The sequence below is a fragment of the Rhinolophus sinicus genome, linkage group LG03 (assembly GCF_036562045.2).
Source record: "Rhinolophus sinicus isolate RSC01 linkage group LG03, ASM3656204v1, whole genome shotgun sequence".
Taxonomy (NCBI): Eukaryota; Metazoa; Chordata; class Mammalia; order Chiroptera; family Rhinolophidae; genus Rhinolophus; species Rhinolophus sinicus.
In genome coordinates, this window is record NC_133753.1 from 11,520,824 (window position 1) to 11,544,041 (window position 23,218).

The 23,218-nt window shown below is 38.9% G+C and overlaps 1 protein-coding gene across 4 annotated transcripts in view; it reads left to right on the forward strand.

Moving 5' to 3' along the window:
* Positions 1-23,218, forward strand: part of RPS6KA5 (ribosomal protein S6 kinase A5) — a 168,664-nt gene that overhangs the window by 118,907 nt on the left and 26,539 nt on the right. For all 4 annotated transcript variants that reach the window (XM_019745027.2, XM_019745046.2, XM_019745062.2 and 1 more), the window contains 6 exons: positions 9,363-9,513; positions 12,664-12,825; positions 15,905-16,030; positions 16,410-16,543; positions 17,230-17,323; positions 20,741-20,911. In XM_019745027.2, coding sequence (XP_019600586.1) covers positions 9,363-9,513; positions 12,664-12,825; positions 15,905-16,030; positions 16,410-16,543; positions 17,230-17,323; positions 20,741-20,911 — 838 coding nt within the window. The remainder of the gene's footprint in view (positions 1-9,362; positions 9,514-12,663; positions 12,826-15,904; positions 16,031-16,409; positions 16,544-17,229; positions 17,324-20,740; positions 20,912-23,218) is intronic.

Genomic DNA, 23,218 nt, shown 5'->3' on the forward strand with positions numbered 1-23,218 from the left:
CAACTGTAATTGCCCTCACTCCACAGTTCAGGGAACCACTGTGGAGATTCTGCCATCTGCTAAGTATGTCTGTTCCAATTATGCATTCTGGAACTTTGGAATAACCACAGGATGGGTTCAGGAACTCACCAAATCTACTGTGAGATGGACCAGAGCTAAATCTCCATTGATCATCTGACCTCCACAAGCCCCTACTCTGAATGGTGGGCCATAGCGGTGTTTTGGGTCTTCTGGAATTAGTGTCAGTTCAGAACCGGAGACCAGTAGTCCTTGAAAGATCTGATTATTTCCGTTTCCCCAATGTAGTTACTCTGGTAAAAGGCCAGAGGTCCCTTTGGTGAAGGCTGGGAGAGAGATTAGCAGTATAAATTTAGTGGGTCCTTCCTCAAGGCAACCCACCTCCCCTTCATTCAAGAGGTTCTGGGTAATACAAACTGGCTCAAGTGTGGGAATTGATTCAGGGGCAGTTGACTGGGGGGAGGGCAAGATTGATGACAAAGGGACACAAGGAAACTTTGGAGGGTGTTGTGTTTGTTCATTATCTTGATTGTGGTGATGGTCTCACAGGTGTATACATATGTCATCTTATCAAGTTGTATACTTTGTATGTGGGAAGTTTATTGTACATCGATTTTACTTCAACTAAACAAAAATTTTTTAATGTACCTTTTACAAGACAGGTTAGGAAATAATTTCTTGCTGTTCCAGCTATTTAATACCAAAATTAAGTGATCAGGAATATTTCTTGTTAAAAATCACAATAGAATCATACCTGTGATTAAAAATTCTAAGTATGATGTAGCTTATTTTAAATGGGCTTTTTGAAAACGTTTCAGTATTACAGGAAACCTTGGCCATACTCTTGAGAATATGGGTCCCCTTGCAAGATCATACCTGTCATTGTGGCAGGTGAGGAGTGGCCTTAACTTGACAGCATTAAATAGTGGCTCGTCTGACTGATTCCCCACTTTCTGAGTCCACAGACACAAGCCATCTTCTTTTTCGTTTCCTTTCTACCACAGGTCTGCCTGTAGGGAGATGGTATATTGCTGGTTATGATGGCAGGAACATTTTGAACCAAATATTATTCAAATTTAAATTGCTTTTATTGCCTTTAGATCAATCCATTGGCATTTAGAAAGAGAAAGAGAGCCTGAATCAGATTTCTAAAATCTTAAAACTACAGCAAATTTTTCAAGAATTTAAATATAATTTTTTCCCTTTAGTCAATTAATTATCCACTTTGGTTTTTTGTTTATATTTTGTTTAAAGCTTGGCATTAACTTAGTGATTCCATGTTTTTTTGTGGGATTGTTGTTGTTCTTGAAATTAACTGAGTGTAGTGACTGAATTGTCTTACGTTTTCCTTTCAAGATAGTCATTTTGATTGTCTTTCCTGGTGTAAAATCTTTCATAGTCTGTTCTTTTAAAAATATGCTCCATTAAGATAAATGTGTCATTATCTTGCCCTCAAATGTAAATTAACAAAGGCTTTTTCTCATCCTTGAATTCTTCCATTCCTTAATTATTGTAATCTTCCCTCAACTCTGCATACTTTTTACAGTTTTTACTTGAGATGCTTCAAAATAATGTATTTTCCAAATTATCTACTTACCTCTTGTCTACAGATAGCCTAAAATCAGAACAAAACTGTTTTACCTGTACATCAAATTTACAAATAAAAGAATGTAGACTAAGAACAAAACCTTGCTCAGTGATGCACGAATCCCTTCGTGAGTGTCCCTGACAGTCAACTGCTGTCTGTCTGAGGGCTGTCCCTGACCGGGAGGTGCGATTGTGTACAATATTCTCAAGGAAGCCCCTTCCATTATCGAACAACTTTAGTTGTGTAGAAAAATGTCCCCCTTAAAAGAAGCCAAAATTAGTTTCCTGTAACCTCTTCATGTCCTTCCTTAGAGGATGGTTGCATCCTCTAAGGAATGTAGGAAAGTCCTGTTGTTTCTCCCAGACGTTGCTTTAGGGGTTTGAAGATCTTTTTACCTCAGGTAACCCTTCCTAGTTCTCCCAGCTGTTCATATGAAATCATTTCCAGGTCCCTCCCATCTTGGTACCATTTTGAATAAATGCTAAGTTGTCAACATTATAGATTTGAATGATCGCTCTGTGGCTTTTCTGTGAGTCTGATTTATTTCCTGCATGTAGCATATGCTTTTCTTACTAACGTGTCTCCTGCTGGCTTTTATCGCCTTTCGGTGGAGAACTTTTTTATGTATGTTACTGCTGCACGGGAAGACGTCCTCCTGGTCACGGGTGCCTCAGCACGGGAAGACGTCCTCCCGGTGACAGGTACCGCTGCACGAGACGGCGTCCTCCCGGTCATGGGTTCCTCCATCAGGTTTTCTGCCTGCCCCTCCAAGAAGGAGCCCTTTGCTTGCCTGGGGCTTTGTGAACCATGATAACTGAATACATCCTCACCTAGGAGTCAGGACACAGGTTCTGTTCGCAGCTCTTCCATCTCTCATAGGGCTGTTTGTCTCACTTTCTCTGTCTTTGAAATGTAAAAAATGTTTGCCACGAGATGTTTATTTGGTGGTTCATTGTCCATCAATAAAATATACTTTCTTAATGTGTTTCATTGTACTGTTATAAACATGATGTTATATAAATTCAGGTTATTAACATAATGATTTTAAACAGAGCTCAAATTATACAGTTCAGGTCAGGGATTGACAAACTAGTCATACAACCCACAAGCCACACCCATTGTGCTGCCTGTTTTTTTTGTGTGGCCTGTGAGCTAAGAATGGTTTTCATATTCTTAAGTGGTTGAAAAACGTCAAAAGATGAACACTATTTTGTGACATGTGAAAATTATACAGAATCCGAATTTGTGTCCATCAGTAAAGTTTTATCGGAACACAGCCACGGTCGTCCCTTTGCTCATCACCTCTGGCTGCGTTCGTGCTCCCGCAGCATGACTGAACAGCTGCTCCAGAGACCGTGTAGTTTACCAAGCCTAAAGTACTCACTGTCTGGCCGTGTATTCATTATCTGTTATCCTGCTAAAGTAACAAATTACCTCGGAATTTAGCAGCTTAAAACAACACCGGTTTATTATCTTGGAGTTTCTGTGGACCAGGAATCTGGGCACAGCTGAGCTAAGCTCTACCTCAAGGTCACTCCCAGGCTCAGTCGGGGTGTTGGCTGGGCTGTAGTTCTCTGGGCTCAATCGGGAAAGCATCTGCTTTTAAGCGCCTGTGGTTGTTGGCAGCATTCAGCTCCTCAGGGTTGTTGGACTGACAGCCTTGGCTCCCCACTGACTGTTGTCTGCAGACCACCCTCAGTTCTCCATGTGGGCCTGTCTCCTTGAAAGCGTGCAGCCGGGAAGGCAGTAGAGAGAGTCCACCAGGAAGATGGGATGTTTTGTAACCTAATCGTGAAAGTGGTAGCCTGTCATCTATAATATTGGTTATAAGAAAGCCTCAAGGTGCAGCCCAGCCTGAGGGGAGGGAATTACACAAGGCCCTGAAAGCAAGGAGACCTTGATCACTGGGACCACCTTAGAAGTCTGCCTACCATGCGTCTCGTACAGAAGGCTTTAGGTAACTAACTTCTCTGTCCTCTAGTTAATCATGTTAATACACTGATTTTGTGTGATGTGCTATAGTATTCTAAAACAAAATCAAACAGTAATTTGTTGTAGTTTTGTGTTTTATCCACATGAATTAGTAACACCTTGAGTTAGCTCATTTGTATTTAAGATTTTCTTCTGTGTCATTATAGGTGCGTTGCTTTTAGAGTTATGTATAGAATAATTACAGGTATCATTCCTTACCCGGTTTTAAGATGAATTGAAATTTACTTTTTTCCTTGGCTTTCTTACCCTTATATCTTTATGATAAAATCCTTTATTGGCATATTTTATGAAGCCTTCATGATTCCCAATATGCTGTTTGTTTGTTTTCTTTTCTTCCTCGTTTTTGGTATTTTTGTTCCCAATAGCAGCATCTATGTTTCCAGGGTTTTTTTGACTGGTTACCCCCCAAACCTATAAATGTTTGTCGTAATAGCTATTTATCTGCACATTCTTCTACATGACACAATTGCAGCAGCTTCAGACTGGTGTCCAGTGGTGGGAAGGCTATCGCAAGGAGAGGAGCAGGGGGAAAATGACCCTTCCCCTGGTACTCATGTTCCCAGCTTTCTGCCTTACTTCCTTTCATCATGCTTTGCATCCCGTTTACTCCTGCCTCCCTTGCCTCAGTGTGCGGCAGAGCTGAATCATGCTGTGTTACTAATGTGCCCTCTGAAGCACTCCCTGGGGGGCAGGGAAGGGGAGAAGAGGGTTTAGGGCCCCGAACAAAACATAGAGCTGGGAGGACATACAGGGTTCACACAGGCTGAGGGTGGAAGAAAATGCCTTTCAGACGGTGGGAAATACCCACAGGGGCCTGCAGATGGGGGCTCAGGACTCCTTGGCACTTGGCAGCCTGTGTACTGCTCTCAGTGGGCCCGTGGTCTTGCAAATGAAGTTCATGTTATTGTTCCTATTCTAAAAGTAATGTTCATGACTGTGTCAAACATGCATAAGGGGAAAATAGTAATAACACCCAGAGACAAACACTGCTAATACATCTTCTTAGTCTTTTTCACCTGTATAATGTTATGCTATACTAGAAATATAATTTCCTATTTTACAGTTTTTATCTAAATTTAAAAGCATTATGTAATTACAAACATATCATAAACATAATTTTGTAATGGCTATATGATGAGTAAAGATATGCCATAATATGCTTGACATAATATGCTTTATTCCTCTAGTGTTGGACAAAAATTTAGAATAAGTGACGTTTACTGAAAACTCTTTCTAACTCAGGCAGGCATGTAGGTAGTTCTGTAATCTGGGACCACATGGGAACCAGGAAGTGAAAGTCAACAACATTAAGTCACAAAGTAGGAAAGAATTGTGAACTTTTAAATGGAGGACAAAGAGAAGCAACCCATGAGCGTTCATGCCATCCGCAAAAAAGTGAAAAAGTTATCACAGCCTCTATTGAAATTGAGTAAGAAAGATCCTGAGTGAACAATGGAAAACAATCAGACACTTACTTGTTCGGTAAATATTTGTTGAGGACTTGCTATGTGCTCAGGAATGTTCTAGGCTCTGGAAATAAAGCAGGGAACAAAAATGCTTTTTTTTTTTTTTTTTTTAAAAAAAAAAGAGAGTCCTTACTCCCTTAGAGCTTACATTTTAGTTGGGAGAGATAAATAATAGGCACATAAATATATAATAGTCTATCAATTCCATGAAGAAAAATAAAACAAAGGAAAGGGATCAAGAGTGTGGGGGCAACAGCGGGTTTTGTTCGGATGGTGAGAGAAGGCTACTCTGATAAGGTGACACTTGAGCAGAGCCCTGAGTGGAGTGGAGTGACGTGATGAGCACCGCCCATTGTGTTTGTGCTTACGGTCACTGACACTTTTTTTTTGCGCCAGTTCTTTATTGCTCTATTTCAGTGAACATACAAAACACGTGTGCAAAATTTCATGGGTTCACTTTCTCCATCACATTTTATTATGAAAAATTTCAAATAACCTATTACAGTGGACACCCATATACTCACTGCTGTGATTCTACCTTGAATATTTTACCATGTTTGCTTAATACATCTCTACTCATCTATCACCCATCTCTCCGTCACAGGTGTAATTTTAATCTTGTTGTCCTTACCCTTTACTCCATGAGTTAATCAATTGTGCATTTCTTTTACCACAGGGGTTTTCAGAAACTTAACATGTATGAATAGGAAGAAATTTTATATTAATTTCTAATATTATTATAGACTAATTTTCTTTCATTTTTCTTTTTACATATAATTCCTCAGTCCATTCAGGCTTTACTTGGGGTTCTGGCATAAGGCAAGGGTCTTGCCTTGTTTATTTATTTCCCAAATAACTGGTCTCCCCAGCACATTTATCAAACAATCCACCTTTCCTGTGTTGGCTGGTCACTTTTTAAAAGCAATATGAGTTTTTCTAGATGCCTGGGTATTTTTCAAGTTGTTTTTTCTGTTCACTTGATTTGCCTGTTAATTTATTTTACTAGCACTTTACTTTTACAATTTTGTTTTATAATACATTTTAATATGTAGGCACATGCTTCCCAATTATTTTCTTTATCAAAATTTTCTTAGCTATGTTATATGGTTATTCTTGTAAAAAATATTAATATTATCCATATTCTAAAATATCTGGTTGAAATTTATATCCATATATGTATACTTCTTGCTTGCTTTTCTGAAAGGAATCTTTCCTCATCTGTAAAACAGGGATAATAATAGCAGCCTTTTGATAGGATTGTTGTAAGGATTGAATAACAGGCGTGACGTGTTTAGCGTGATACGTCAACTCAGGGCCTGTTCCGATTTCACAGAAGGCTCTGTGATTTATTTGGAAGCAAGGAAAAATCATGCTAGGTTATAACCAATTCAGAAGTCAAGCACATTGGAAGAGGAGAAGCACAGCAACCCCTGAAAAGTGTCTCCCCACTCTTGTTGCACGGTGCTCTGGTGTGGTTAGGACAGGATGTCCCAGGACTCCCTTTCGGCGTGCTCACTTCCGCCAGGCCCATCCTGCAGAGCCAGTGGTCTGGGGTTCAGATTGCCATTCATACAGGGCATCTGGCACCAGTTTTCCTTAGCTTTCTAGAAGGACACAGCATGACAACATCAAATACGTCTTCACTGGGGTCCTTCCAACCACCTACCTGGTTTCCCAGCCCAGAAAGGACGCACTCAGCCATTAGGGATGAGACACATGGCTGGGTGTGGGCCACCCCAGCATGGGAAGCTCAACACAGGTGGTATCTCGTCCCTGAGACAGCTTCCAGCAACCCACAAGGACAGCCTTGGGGATAAGGGGTAACACAGAGAAGCTTGTGTTTTCTGAAAGTGTTTTAAGTAGTCCTGGACCAGAAAACCCTGAGGGTCTACGTGCCTGCTCAGATGTCAGGCTGGGTACAGGTCCCCTCAATGGTAACCTCCCAGTAACCCTGCACTGCCGACATGTCCCATTTATCTTGGCCCAGTAGGTCAGGGAAACAGTATAAGAAGGTAAATCAAAGATCATCTTCCAGGAAGATTTAAGCCTGCTGTGAGCTCTTTCTCCTTACCACCCCAGCTCAGTTTCTGACCCTCTTCCTGGCATGCCGTTTCCTAACAGGAAGAGGCTTCCGAACTCCGCACGTGCTAAGGAAACCCTGTGCTGTTCCGTTCACAGGGAGACAGCAGGGAGCCTGGGTGTTCTTCCTTCCACGAATCTCCTGCATGGCTCCTGCTTTCACCTCTCCAAGCTGGGTGGGTGCTCACCACCATCTGCTCAGGTCTACTCCTGCTGGTCTGGCCATGTCCTTTTCACTCAGGAAAGGCAAGGCTTGGGACCGTCGCAAGCTGATGGTGTTCCCTCATCAGCACTGTTTTCAGCAGAAATTCCTTCCGAGTTTTACTCAGGTTCTCCCTGGTCTGATCCCTGCCTCATCCGAATCTCAAACTCTAGTTCCCTGCACGGAGCCCCTGCCACACACCCAGCTTACACACGGGCTCGTCTGTGTGCCCAGAGCACCTCCCAGAGGTATACACAAGCTCTCTGCTCCTCTCTCCAGTCTTGGCATCTCCGTGGGGCCAGGCCTGATTTCCGGTGCCCTCGGCTCTCTTGCTGCTGCTCCTCTTATGGCCGAACCCACCACGGTCGACATGACTGACCATTCCTTCTTCCAGTGCCTGGAACGAAGTAGACTTCTATAAATGTCAGATGTCTCAGGTTTAGGAAGTCATAGACGTAGTGTCAGTACCTCAAATGATGTCAGCCAAGTGCTTATTTATGTTTGAAATTAATGTTCAGAAAAAGAATGTCAGCTGAAGACTCTGCTGGGTAGTGAGCAATGGGAGAACGCTGGAGAATGAAAAAGAAAAGAGGGCACTGCTTATCTTTTTCCTTGTTCTACCATCATTTTCTTAGATTCCCAGGATGGAGTGCTAGAAGTAGAATTTACTTTGGAATGAACAACACCGCTGGAGTTTTCAGTCAAACACTACAGTTCCACTATTATTTCACAGCTCCTCAGTGGCTGCTTGCCACCGTCTCTCTGTTTCTTTGTGGGTTGCCTAAGGAGGAGGGAGTATAACAGCTAGTAGCTCATTTTATCAGACACTCGCTGTGTTCCTGGTGCTGTGCTTAGCACTGTGCACCGTGTCTGAACTTATTTAAGCTTCATAATACCCGTTTCAGGTAGGTACTGTTGTTATCCCCATTTTACAGATGAGGAAACCAAGGTACAGAGAGATTAATTAACTATCAAGGTCAATAAGCAGCAGAGCTAATTGAACTCTGAGTTTGAACTCAGTCTGGCTCCAAAGTCTATGTTCTTATCACATTATACTGTCTCTTACAAATTTGTTGTCTGTTTTTTGTTCCACAACAATTACTCATATTTTAATGTACAACAGGGGACTCTTCCAAACCCAAGTGATGGAGTAACTGTTTCTCTCCGTGTATATGCTGTGTTCAGCTTGTTAATTTTAATCAGTCCCTTCTATTCTTTCTTTCTCATTAAATTTTTGATCTGGCTTTTAAAGGGGGGCAAAAGTATATTTGGTTTGGATCGATTTCTTCTGTGACCTTAGAATAAATTCACATATTTCATCAAGAAGCTGGATTATCTCAATTTTTTACTTTCCCTAATGATAAAAAGCCAACTTGACTCCATCTTTGAATGCCACTTGCTTTCTAGGGCCTGCCGGTCTGTTTTATTGTAGCAGGTCATGAAGCAGATGCTTTCATCCCATGAAAAGCCCCCAGGTCTGGCGTTCACTTTTCAAATATCAAACATTGAGCCATATCCACGTGGTTTCAACTCTCCCTGTCTCCGTCTTCCTTCCTTCTGCGTTCCCACTGGCCCCTTATGTTCGCTGGCACACAGGGAAAGAGAAGTGAGGCAGGCGTGGCCGGGGTTCTCTCTTGTGCTTTCAAAGCTGAGTCCTGAGCTCACTTCCGTGAATTTATTAAGAGCTGTCTTCGTTAGGAAATCTTTAATCATAAGAGTCTAGTCTATAGAGAGAAGATCTAATCTGCCCCAAGCCTTCCTTTTTCCCCCCCAATTAAATATTTGGGATGGTGGCTTCTTATTAGGATTGATTTATGTTGAAAAATGGTACAATACTTTTTCTTTCTGCTTATTTGAGTTTCAGAAATTTGATTTCCTATTTTAATTATTTTTATCTCAATGTTTTACATGTAGTTCAGTTTCAAAGTGTGTTACGCTATACTTGTTTTTGCTAAGAATACCATCACTATAACTTCATCCTCTGGTTGTTTTAACAGCAAGTTTTATCTGCCTACAGGAGAATATTAAAAAGCGAGCCTCCGTATCCCCAAGGGATGAGTGCTTTAGCTAAAGACCTCATTCAGCGTCTTTTGATGAAAGATCCCAAGAAAAGATTGGGATGTGGTCCACGTGATGCAGATGAAATCAAAGAACATCATTTTTTTCAGGTGAAATTTATTGCACAGATGGGTTTTTTTATGTGCCCTGCTGTCTTGGGGGAGTTTGAACATGGCCCCTTTTGGTGTCAGTTTCTTCCTATTTTCACGTATATTCTGCCATTTTAAAATGACAAGGACCCTTCCAGAAGGATCGTAATTCTACCTGTAGAGACCTAAATGGTCTTTTTCTCCCTAAATGAAGCGGGAGTGGGAAAGATCATAACGTTTGATTTTCGAAGTACTACAGTTGACCCTTGAACGACGTGAGGGTTTTTGACCCCCCTGTGCAGTCAAAAATCCAAGTATAATTTTTGACTCCCCCCCAAACTTAACTACAGTCATCTCTCAGTATCCTCAAGAGGAGTGGTTCCAGGACCCCACCCCCACCCCACCCCTTCCTCCGTCACCAAAATGTGAGGATGCTCATAAAATGGCACAGAACGCTGCACACAGTCGCCCTCTGCATTCGCCGATTCCCAACCATGGATCAAAAATACTGTTTTTGATTCGTGCTTGGTTGACTCCTTGGATGCAAAACCCAGGTTTAGGGAAGGCCTACTCTATATCTATTGAAAAAAAATCCACGTGTAAATGGACCCACACAGTTCAAACCCGTGTTCTTGAAGAGTCAACTAATTAGTTAGCGTTTCTGAGTCTTCATTTCCATTTATGATCTCAAGATTTGAGGCATACGCACTGAGGAGACTTTTATTATATTTTTACTTCTCTCTCAGTTCATGTTTTATTAAACCTTTTAGATAGTGATTTCATCTCTTGGTTTCCCAGGAGAAATCTTAGAAAATGCAGAATCTACCTATTTCTCATTTACATATCTGCACCATGTAGAGAATTATTCATTTATCTTCTTTGTCCTTGAGATAGTGCTTTCTTATTCTGAAAAAGCCTAATGAGAACATTCTATAGAACAGAAACACATTTGCTCAATTCAGTTTGCTTAATGTAGTCCCCCCAAAAGCACCAAAATTTTAGGTACCTGGGGGGAAAAGTTAAATTGACTGAGTTGGCTTGTTATTTCAGTCTAAGTAGTCAACCTGGGATACCATGACCTTGCTTTCTAAAACCCCTGAGCTTATGACTTTGAAATAATTTAATCATATCAACAAGCATGACCTAAATATTTATGGCCTAAAGGGACTGTCCAAGTTTTATTTTTATTCTGCAAACTGAGCTTTTACATTATTAGCACCAAAACAAATGAAAATAGCATACCAAAACAAAGAGAAAACTCTGCTGTAGAGTAAGCTTTCATGTTGTTCTTTATTGTTTTTTAAATATAGAAAAATAGTGATTGAGAATAAGAATTATCTGCACTTCTGTGCTCCAAAAAGAGAACATTTATTTCAGTCTTTCAGTATAACCATTTAAAAAAAATTTTATTGTACATCTTACAAGAAGTTCAGTAACATAGTGAAAAATACATTTAGAATAAAATTAATTTCTCGGTATGTACACTTCATAGGTTCATATGGCTCAGAAAAGTTAATGTTTGAACAAATGATTTCATACATCTTACTGAGAAGTTTGGCTTAAAAATTAATAAGGTAAAATTCAAGAAAGTATTCAAGCAAAATGCCCCCGCCCATCATATTTTCCTAGAATCTTTTTCTCCATGGTTCCCTGTATTTGTGACTATTATATCCTTCATAGTAGAGAAGTTTCTTTTTCCTATAATTTGGAATAGTAATTTTAGATTATTTAATTTAATTACCTTGACTTTTTAAATGACAGGGACACATTAGGGAAACCCAGAATTTGACTTGTAAAGACCTAAATAGAATAGAGGTGGAGAGAATCCTAATAGCATTCATTTTTGTGCATACTCAGTGTTCTGCTAACAACATGTTTCCTTAAATTACCCCTTTACTCTAGAAGTGTCTTATAGTGTATGTACAATAGCCAAGCACAAGTCACATGCTTATAATGAATACATTACAGCTGCATAGAGGAAAGAACACTAGAAAGTAAAGAGAGTGTTTGAATCCTGACCCTTCCACTAGCTAAAGTTTAAGGGAAAAGGTTAGTTCGTATTTCTGGGCTTTAATTTCCATCTGGATCAAATAAAGGAGATAAACTAAATAATCTCTAGAATCCATTCTAGCTGAAATTTTTGAAGATCTGTAATTTTAATAATTTTATATTCATTGCCTCCACAAGAGGGCATAATACAACATTTTTATGTTAGTTGATTAAACTTACTGAATGCCATCAACCTAGAAATGCAAGTTTCACATTTTACCATCTCTGAAATCAGTATGCATCTTACAATGAACAACATCTTGCCATTCTAATTGGTAATGTTTTGTCTTTCTTAATTGTACATAAATAATGGTATGTTTTACTATAAAAAATGACAGATTCAAAGAAATATATTAATAGGATATCTGTAGGACTGAAGTAAGTGTTATCTGAGGTTGTTTTAAGTGATAGAAGGAACATAAAGAAAACAGGAGGGTTGCATTTGAATAATATAAAACAACAATTTATCAGATTTTAAGTATCTGACATGGTGAAAAGGGGCCTTGGATTATCCCATGGGGAAGAGAACAGGCGATGTTTATAATGCTTGAATACAGTTGAATGAGGAGAGTGGTTACATCAGCATGTTAGTATCATTTAAACCTATAGATGTCAACAAATGCATGACTTCTACTGAGTTTATTTTCTAATTATCCAGATGACCAGGAGGAAAAGCAAGTACAGGAGGAGAGCCAATTAACACTGCCTCTAGAAAATAGGAATCTGCCTTTAGACTTAATGTCCATATCCACAGAGCATTTTAAAGCCCTTTATTACACTTTTGTTTTGGCTTGATACCTTTTTCAGGAGGCTCAGACCAAATGTAATTTTTCTGTTGTTCCTAAAAGTAAACTAGGTATCCGGGTGCCCCCCAGAGGACATGCTGAGACGCCACCGTGATGTAAAAGGAGTCTCAACTTTCAGACACAGCCTTGGCTGGACCTGCAAGCTGCAGTTAGAAAACGTACTCATGCTTATGAAAATATTTTTTTAATCATTAATTTGAAATATATACCCCTCTTTCTATGGTCAATTAAAATCGTAATCTGGCTTAGTTATTCTTAGAAAATAGAGTTTAACTTTGCTGATTTCTACTTTGTACTAATTTTCTTTCTGTTTTAGAAAATCAATTGGGATGATTTAGCTGCCAAAAAAGTGCCCGCACCATTTAAACCAGTCATCCGAGATGAATTAGATGTGAGTAACTTTGCAGAAGAGTTCACAGAGATGGATCCCACCTACTCTCCCGCAGCCCTGCCCCAAAGTTCCGAGAGGCTGTTTCAGGTAAGCCCCGAGAGGGCACTGGCCAGGTGTGCTTTGAAAGAAAAGGTTAATTTTCCCATATGAAAGTTGTTTTGGCATCTTCAAAACAGGATTCTCTAATCTCTTCAAAATTATTAAATGCAGAGATATTGCAAACTGAAGCTTATGATTTGTTAAACAGCAGCCATTGTTTATGTGTTTAGTTTTGAAATAAAAATGTGTTGATTTTATACCTGAAATTTTATTTCTGTTCAGGCTCCAGAAACCACAATACTACGTTATTTTACCTCCATTCATATATAATTTTTTTTTTTTCAATTATAGTTGACATTCAGTATTATTTTATAGTAGTTTCAGGTGTGCAGCATAGTGGTTAGACATTTATGTAATTTATGCAGTGATCCCCCGATTAGTACCCACCTGGCACTGTACATAGTTATTACAATATTATTGACTATATTCCCTATGCTGTACTTTACATTCCTGTGACTATTTTCTAACTACTAATTTGTACTTCTTAATCCCTTTACCTTTTTGACCCAGCCACGCCCCCAAACCCCCCCTCCCACCTGGCAACCATCAGTTTGTTCTCTATCTCTGTGCGTGTTTCTGTTTTGGGTTTTTTTGTTTATTTTATTCTTTAGATTCCACGCCTGAGTAATACTCCATTGTAGCGTATGTACCACATCTTCTTCATCTGGTCGTCTATTGATAGGCGTTTCGGTTGCTTTTATATCTTGGCTATTGTAAATACCGCTGCAGTGAACACAGGGGTGCATACATCTTTTCAAATTAGCATTTGTATTTCTTTGGATAAATACCCAGAAGTGGAGCTGCTGTGTCATAAAGTAGTTCTATTTTTAATTTCTGGTGAACCTTCATACTGTTTTCCATAATGGCTGCACCGATTTGCGATCCCACTAATAGTGCATGAGGGTTCCCTTTTCTCCGCATCCTTGCCAGCACTTGTTTTTTTGTTGATTTATTGATGATAGCCATTCAGACCAGAGTGAGGAGGTATCTCATTGTGGTTTTATTTGCATTTCTCTGATGATTAGTGACATTGAGCATCTTTTCACATGTCTATTGGCCATCTGTATGTCCTCTTTGGAGAGATGTCAATATAGATCCTCTGCCCATTTTTTAATTGAATTATTTGGTTTTTTGGTGTTGAGTTTTATGAGTTTTTTATAAATTTTGTATATTAACCCCTTATCAGATGTATCATTGGTGAATACCTTCTCCCATTTAGTAGGATCTCTTTTCATTTTGTTGATGGTTTCTTTTGCTATGCAGAAAACTTTTTAGTTCGATGTAGTCCCATTTGCTGCTTTTTTCTTTTGTTTCTCTTAGCCGAGGAGATATATCCAAAAAGATATATTATTAAGAGAAATATCAGAGTTTATTGCCTATGTTTTCTTCTAGGAGTTTTATGGTTTCGGGTCTTACATTTAAGTCTTTAATCCATTTTTAGTTTATTCTTGTATATGGTGTGAGAAGGTAAAACAGTTTCATTTTTTTGCATGTATCTGTCCACTTTTCCCAACACCATTTATTGAGTGGACTCTCTTTACCCTATTGTATATTCTTGCCTCCTTTGTCATAGATTAATTGACCATATAGGCACGGGTTTATTTCTGGGCTCTCTATTCTCTTCTGTTGATCTGTGTGTCTGTTTCTATGCCAGTAGCATGCTGTTTTGATTACTATGGCCTTGTAGTATAGCTTGATTATCAGGTAGCGTGATACCTCCAACTTTGTTCTTTCTCAAGATTGCAGTGGCTGTTCGGGATCTATTATGGTTCCATATAAATTTTAGGATTATTTGTTCTTGTTCTGTGAAAAACTGCCATTGATATTTTGATAGGGATTGCATCAAATCTATAGATTGTTTTGCGTAGTATGGACATTTTAACGTTAATTCTTCCTATCCATGAGCACGGTATATGATTGCATTTATTTGTAACTTCAATTTCTTTCTTCAATGTCTTATAATTTTCTGCATACAGGTCTTTTACCTTCTTTAAATTTATTCCTAGGTATTTTTTTTTATGCAATAGTAAATGGGATTGTTTTCTTAATTTCTCTTTCTAATAGTTAATTGTTGGAATATAAAAATGCAACCGATTTCTGAATATTAATTTTGTATTCTGCTACTTACTGAATTGATTGATCAGTTCTAATGGGTTTTTTTGGTGGAATCTTTGGGGTTCTCTCTATACATACAATATTCTTTAATTCATGAACAGTGTTACCTGATTTTTTATTTTCAGTGAATAATCTTAACTGCTTTTCTAAAAAAAAATATTTAGAACGGATTTTATATTTAGAAAAGGCTCTTTCTCAGACTTAAGATGAAGTATTCTAACTATTAAATGATATAATAACCTCACTTCTTTGATTCCCATAGTATACTATTAGCACGCTTTAATCTGACCATTCAGATGCATCTCTAGACATTTGCGACACTGATGTCTCGCACTTGTCTGGCCACATAGTAGGTATTTTAAAAAATTCTCATTGAACGAGTTAGTGAATGTTCTAGCTTGAACAGGTTAGTCACCCATCATTATATCACTTTTGGCTCACATGATTCTGCCACTTGCTTTTATTCTTTTCCTAGAACTCAATTTTAAGTTTAATTGGTCTAAGGAAATATAATAAAAGTCAGATAATTGCTGAATTAGCAACCAACTGTAATGAAACTTACTTTTTTTTCTAGTTTGAAAAGCACTTGGACCACTTTGCCTAACTCCATCTTTTTGGAGAAGTTACTTGTGTTTATAAATGAACTTTTATCAGCAAAGCAAAAGAATTACAGCTATGAGTCAGATGTGGGGAGTCGATAGGGAGGAGATATTTTTCTGCCTTTAACTTTGAATTGGTTTAATTCTACCAGAAGATGGCATTATCTCCTTCAAAAAAGCATTTTTCTATTAATTTGAAATAACCTTGCGTTTTAGATTACAAATAAAATAAAATTAGATTCACCTTAACAGCTATTTGAGCATTTTTTTATTATTTCTGTTTATTTAGTCAAATCTGTGCTAAACTGGAAAATTGCAAATCTGCATTCTCCACCTTTCCTTTTGTTTTTTAGGGCTACTCCTTTGTTGCGCCTTCTATTTTATTCAAGCGTAATGCAGCCGTCATAGACCCTCTTCAGTTTCACCTGGGAGTTGAACGTCCTGGGGTGACAAATGTTGCCAGGAGTGCAATGATGAAGGTAGATAGATGTGGTTAATGAAATGGCCTATTTGTGGTTTGAATACTGACACTGATTCTCAAGTCCAGTAAATGTAATAGGCTTACCATTCAACTAAGATAAAATTTTAAGAAATGAATAACTAAAAATAGCAATATGTACCCTAGAGAACCATTAATATCAATTTGAATGAGCTCCTTTTTACAATGACAGAAAATTATGCGTCTTAAATAAATGATATAGATGAACATTGAGTGAGCTAAAGATGAATTTTAGAAGACTATAAATGTAGTCTGTTCAGATTTATTAGCATTAGTGATGCCCTGTTACTCTACAGTTTTATTTATCCCTGTGTATTATGGATATTTTCTTAAGTTGAATGATGTTGGTTTCTTGTCAGGACTCTCCATTCTATCAACACTATGACCTAGATCTGAAGGACAAACCGTTGGGAGAAGGAAGTTTTTCAATTTGTCGAAAGTGCACACACAAAAAAAGTAACCAAGCGTTTGCAGTCAAAATAATCAGCAAAAGGTATAACCAAAAGGTTTCTGGCAGTCTCTTACGTATTCATCCTAGTCAATGGATTCTATAAATTAAGATTTTTATTTAAAGGGAAATCAATGGCATCTTGTAAGGTTTTTCACCCACAGGTTTAGCCATTCAGCTCCTCGGTTGATCTCTCTATATTTGTGTCTCTAATAGGTATTTTCTGATAAAGTCATCCATTTTAGACGTAAATCAGAGTATAATAGGCCTTTGGCTTTATTATGAGAAAACTTCCTTGTGGCAGTGATATTTAATCAGATTTGCTTAGTGAGTTCAGCAGCTGTTGCCATTCCTATTTATTGTGTATTTGAAATACTTTTTTCCTGAAATTATTCAGCAATCTACTGGTAGCTTTGAGAGCCACGTTGTTGTTTTGATAACCGATTATTCCCTCCCTGATTATATACTCTTATTACCAAATTGTCAGGTAAGTAGGGCGTCCATTTCTTCATGTGATTAGCTTTTTTCTGACTCAGAAATAATCGTTTTCTCCAGAATAATGCATTACCTGTTCTGGTGGGTGGTTTGACTCATTTCATGGAAAACTCATTCTGATACTTTGACACTCATATTCTGAATACACTGTAAATAAAAACAGAATTAGGGTTGGGCAATACTGACATCAAAACTTGGTGAAGAAGTTTATAGAGGCTTATTATTTTATCTTATAGGATGGAAGCCAATACTCAGAAAGAAATAACAGCTCTGAAACTCTGTGAAGGACACCCCAATATCGTGAAATTACATGAAGTTTTTCATGATCAGGTATTCCACATTTTTTTTCTCTGCATACTAATTCACATTCAAGTTTCTACTTTTCACCAGTTTTGTTGGTGCTACTGGGTCAGAGTCGGGACTATGGGACGTCACCTAGAGGGCAGAGAAACTACTGCACACACACTCTTACCTACCGCCAAACCCATGCATCCTTTCACTTCTGCTTTTCTCACTCGGTAGTAACTATATGGAAGGAGGACAGAAGGACAGGAACTCAGTGTCACTGCCACAAGCTGTGGTGTACTTATTGCCAGTTCAGCTGCTACCACCATAGCTGAATCACTCGTACCTCTCAGGACTCACAAAGTTTTAGCCTTCAACTTCCCTTTCATTTCTAGAATAGATCAGAGAGAGCCTTAAACATGATTCATGCAAGCTAAAGAACACAGGAAGCAAAAGGGCCAAGATACTCCCCTTTATCATCTTATTCCAGGTGGCAGTTTCTGCTCAGACCACAGGCCATGTCACACTGCCCCCCTTCTGTTCCCAGTCCTGCTTTCTAACAGGAAGCTAACCAGTGGATATAACTTTGGATACGGGAGGAGTGCCGTTGTGTCAGGTCCTTGTGGCCCCCCCAGTTCCTGCACTTCCTGCTTCCTTGACAGAAACTGCTCCATTGCAGTTGTCTTTCCCCCTGGGACTGGGTGGGATAACATAGCCCTAATCAAGACAATATGCTGGGCACAAGAGCTAAAACCAGTCATGGGTGGGGTTTGCCCTGACTTTTCCAAAGAAGAAACTGAGATTCGAAGGATCATGAGACTTGTCCAAGGTCACATAGCAAGTCAGTGAAAAATCTAGTTGGGAAAACCTGGTCTCCGGTTCTGGGCTCTCTTTGTTGTGCTGCTGTGCCATCCATGTCCTAGGATAGCTGTGGCCCAGTTCTCTACCACATGGAAATTTACCCAAGTGTTATGCCCACGAATGATACATCCTGGTGAAACCAGGCAGTGGCAGCATCATAACTGTAATAACTGCTGCCATTTACTGTCACATACCTTACGTGGTCCAGATACTCTACGTGGATTACCTTCTTCAATCCTTACAGTAACTCTATGAGGTAAGAAAATGGAAACTCACAGAAGTAACAGGGTGTCACAGATTGTAAGTGATAATGCTGTAATCTGAACCCAAGCAGTCCGATTTCAGAGCAAGCTTTTAATTACTTTGCTCTGCTGCCTTAGGGGAGGCAAAACACACCCTGGCTTTCACCTCAGGTGGCTGAGCAAAAATAATATCATCGTCTTCTTGCTCTTTGGTTCTCACAGCCAGACAAGGAACATGTTTGTCGCAGGGGCTCGGTACTACACCTCTCCTGCCTCCCCCTCATTGGGCTACTCAGCCACAGCGGCGGTAGTGAGTCCCCTGTCCACTGGAGGTGCTTGAGACGAGCCTGGACAACCTCTCAGTGAAGAGGAATCCCACGTTAATCAAGAGATTGGTGGATGACCTTCCGCGCCTGCTCTGTGGTTTTGCAGCTGTGTCCCCAGCTACACCCCAGCAAAGACTGGATCTCTGGCCTTCAGGCTGCTGTCGGATCCCAGGAACTGCATCCCTAATTTTTTGTCACAAGTTAAATTTTTTATTAGCTATTTTCATATAAATTGTCTCCTGATATAATCACATATGTACTAGTATAAATACATTATCATTCTAACATGCCGTTGTTGATATCTTGGGTTGTTTTTTCCATGATGGTGACACAGTTGCCTAGATCATCCCCAATCCACACAATCTTCCTTTCAACTAATGTGTGAAATGGATTGAGGGTGGGTCTTCAGCCTTTGACTGTACAGCAGTGTAGTTCGTTGTGTGTACCATGATTTGTGCTTTACTACTCTATTACTTTACTACTCTCTTGCTGCTATAACAAGTTACCACAAACCTAAAACAATACAAATTATCTGACAGTCTGACTATCAGAAGTCCAAAATCAGTCTCACTGGTGTCGTCAGGGTGTCAGCTGAGCTGGTTCCTTCTGGAGACCCTAAGGGATAGTCCATTGGCCTCTTGCCTTTTTCAGCCTCATAGAGGTTGCCCACATTTCTCAGCTTGTGAGCCTTCCATGCATCACTCCAGGGTCTTGTTTCCTCAGTCCCCTCTCCTACTGCTGACTCTGATGGATAAATGAGATACCCTCCCCATCTCCCATTCCTCACTCACACCTGCAGAGCTCCATACGAGGGAACATCCACAGGCTCTGGGGAGTAGGATATGGCATCTTTGGAGGGCCGTTATTCAAGCTACCACACACACATTTTCTCATTGTCGCCTGCATTTTATTGGGAAGGATCCTAAAGTTCATAGAGGTAAAGGAACATCCCCAGGGTCCTAAGTGAGTAGCAGAACTGGAAACAGGCCCAGGTTTGACTCCAAAACCTATCTTTTAAACCACTGTAGGTATTGCCCCCATTTCTTTTAAAGCTTACAGCACACCTTCATCTTGGACCTTGTTGTCTAATGTAGCAACTCAAACTGGCTTGGTCTCTCGTAGTCTGGGAACAGTTCTCATATTTAAAAGCGTTGCTCACCCATTACAATTTGCACAACATGTGCAGGACGATATATTTATTGTCTTTCTTCTGAAGCAATTCTGGATTTTGCTGATTCAAAGGGAAACGTTTTATTTGCTGAAGTGATGTCGGTGCTATAATGCATAGCACTAAATCTGAATATTGATTGGTGTATCTCTTTTTAAAGCATTTGTTTTTATTTGAGAGCTGATATAATTCCTTTGCTTCTTGATACCTCCTATGTTTTCTTTACAAACAGAGTATGCAGAGCATAGTAAGTATATAATCATTTGAACTATTTAACTAAGCTAATTTCACTGGGATCAAAAGCAATTATTTTTTGAAAGCCCACAGTGAGTTATGAGTATTTGCCATAGGTGTTAACAGGAACCGTGAAACTCATCTGTTGAGCCCTAAAAGGAGGTTTAAAGTGACATCACCAAGCAATGCCCTTTTTAAAAAGTACATTTGCCATTAAATGTGTGTGTGTGTTAGGTCTCCCCATGGGCAGTTGTTGCTCATACCCCATCAGTACCCTTCCATATTATTCAAAGCAGTCAGTTTCACATTATTATCAGCGCTAGGTCACACTTTAAAAAGAAAGCTATGTAACCTTGATAGAGAGCGTTGGGATGGAATTCAAATGAAAGAATTAGTTAAGGAAAGGATATATAAAGATTTCACTGCAGTACTTGAGATTTTCCATGACCGAAATAGAATTCTAAAAAAAGCCACTTTATCCTTCATCCCTTTCCTCTAAAACACAGGGGTTGCTGATGATTATTTCAACAGATTATTTAAATGTATGGGTGCTAGTTAATAGTAAATGTTTCCTACGGCCATAAACGTGTCTTCATCAAGGCCTTGCACTTGATTCTTTCTCCTTTTCTAGCTTCACACTTTCCTGGTGATGGAACTTCTGAACGGGGGAGAGTTGTTTGAACGCATTAAGAAAAAGAAACACTTCAGTGAGACGGAAGCCAGCCACATCATGCGGAAGCTTGTTTCCGCCGTAAGCCACATGCACGACGTCGGAGTGGTGCACCGAGACTTGAAACCCGAGGTAGACGCGGACATGTCCTCTCACGTAACCCAGTCAGGTGTCATTAGTGAATGGCCCCCAAATACGTGTGGGCTTTTTTCCTTTCTTTCTTTCTTTTCTTTTTTTTTAACTTTTGGAGCTTTCTGCTAAATAGGTACTTGCAAATGTCATGTTTCTTGGATTTTTCTCTTTTGTATTTCAGGCCAAAAATAAATTTGTCCTTTTTTTTTGGCCTGCTAATCATCCTGAGGTTCTATTTGTAAGTGTGAGAGCCTTTTATGGAAGAAATACTTTATGCAACAGTTGTGGGCTAAAAATAGCAATGGAAATTTTTGTAATGGAAAATTATATCACTTCTATAGGTATACCATTTTAGAGGGGTTTTTTTTTAATGAAGCATTTTGAAAGCTTTTTTTTCACCTTTGTAATCAAATTGATTAGCTCAGAAATAGGAATGTATATAATTCTGTTCTAAATATTTAAACATAAAGAATTGTCTTTGTTTAATTAGTTATACCAGCCTTATAGATGCTTTCTTTTGCTCCCATACTATAATATTTATAGAACTGTGTAGCAATGCAGAAGTAGCAGTTTTTATGTTTCTTCTTTGAAAAGGTTAATAAAGAAGGTTCTAATTCTAGAATGATCCCTTTATAGTATCAAAAATATGAAAATTCCTCCCTTTTAGAAATCATCAAAATAATAATGAAAATTAGAAAATAAAACCCAGTAATTTATAAAAGAATAGCAATGAATCATCTTTTGCCATATGCAAAATTATACATATCCCCTTTAAAATGGAGCTTCATTTTTAATTACCATGTGATTATAATGCATTTTTAAGTATGCTTAAAATAATAATTTATTTGGTGTTTATTTTTTGTGTTAGACCACAAAAGAGTATTTTTCAAAAAGCACCATTTTTGCCTTTTATTTAAGTATCTTGAAATAGTGGTAGGAAGGGGTTGTTTTTAAAATGGAATTCTGTGCATTCAAATATTACTAACTGATTCCTGAAGTGAACTTCTGTCTATGTACTTTCTGTTACTGTTATTCACATTACTAGCAATTAATCAGAAGTGAATTGTGTTTTGTGAACTTGCAACTATGATAGCCGCCCCTCTGCTTCCTTCATCGTAGTTCTCAGTCTCCTACATAACGCCCACTAAAAATATGGTGCTCTGTACGTTGGAGATTAGCTGTCTATTTTTAAATGTGAAAGCACACCACTTAAATGTTTTCTTGATAGACAAGGAACACGCATGTAATTTTTTTAATTGAAAAGATCTGTTCCATGACTGTATAGAATTCATTTTCACGTTTTATTCTTTGATAACTGGCCATCTGTCATCTCATGAGTCTCAAATGATGCAACTGTCCTCCTGAGCCTTTTTACTGATGAGAAGATACTTACATAGCTTAATTCTTCTTCTTTGTTATAAAACTTTTCTTTCAAATAGTCATTTGAAATGAAGAATTGTCAGATTCTTGAGGCCATTCCACTACAATTATAGTCCTCTATCAAAGTAGTTTTTTGGAGAAATGAAAATGTAGCTTTGTGCTAACATTTTCATAGTAAAATAGTTTCACCTTGACTTTTAAATGGCAGAGTATATTATTTCCAAACTAAAAATGTAATACCTTTCCCAATGATGTAGCATTTTAAGATCCACTTATATATCTTTTGGTAGATATTTATGTGGCATTTGTTTAGGCAAAATCCTGAATTCTAGGTGAGAATCAGAAAAGTTTAGTAGCTGGCTGACATTCTTAGTAGGCTATTTTGTATTTTTCAAACTGGTCCCCTTACTCTTGAAACATTAATAAAAAATATCCCAAATTATTTTCAGACAGAACTTGAAATGAAGATAAAAGGAGATTGGTCACTCCCTACCATTCCTGACCGTTGGCACCCAACTCCACTTAGAGTTGGGAGAGGAATGGAGAAGGGCTGTCACATCCCCTCCACTTCAAGGTCCAAGGTCACGAAAGTCCATTGCTAGTCTTCATATAGACTCAGCTGAAGTCATTTCCAAAGAGTGAGTAGGCTCCATGACGAAGGGAGCAGGCGTGCCTCCCTCGCGACCCTGTGTGTGGCACAGTGCCTGCCCCGTGCACACGCTCAGAGGTCATTTGCTGAGCAACACCTCCCAGGCCAGGTACAGGTCCGTGAACCCCACCTGTGACCTCAGTTTGGTGAAGCCTTATATATACTTATATCCACCTCTTAATTCCATCACAAATTCAGGATTAAGTATTGTATGATAGAAAAATTTTAAGTTCTTTCAGGTAGTTGTTTTGCTTTTCTTTCCTGCCACTTTACTTGTT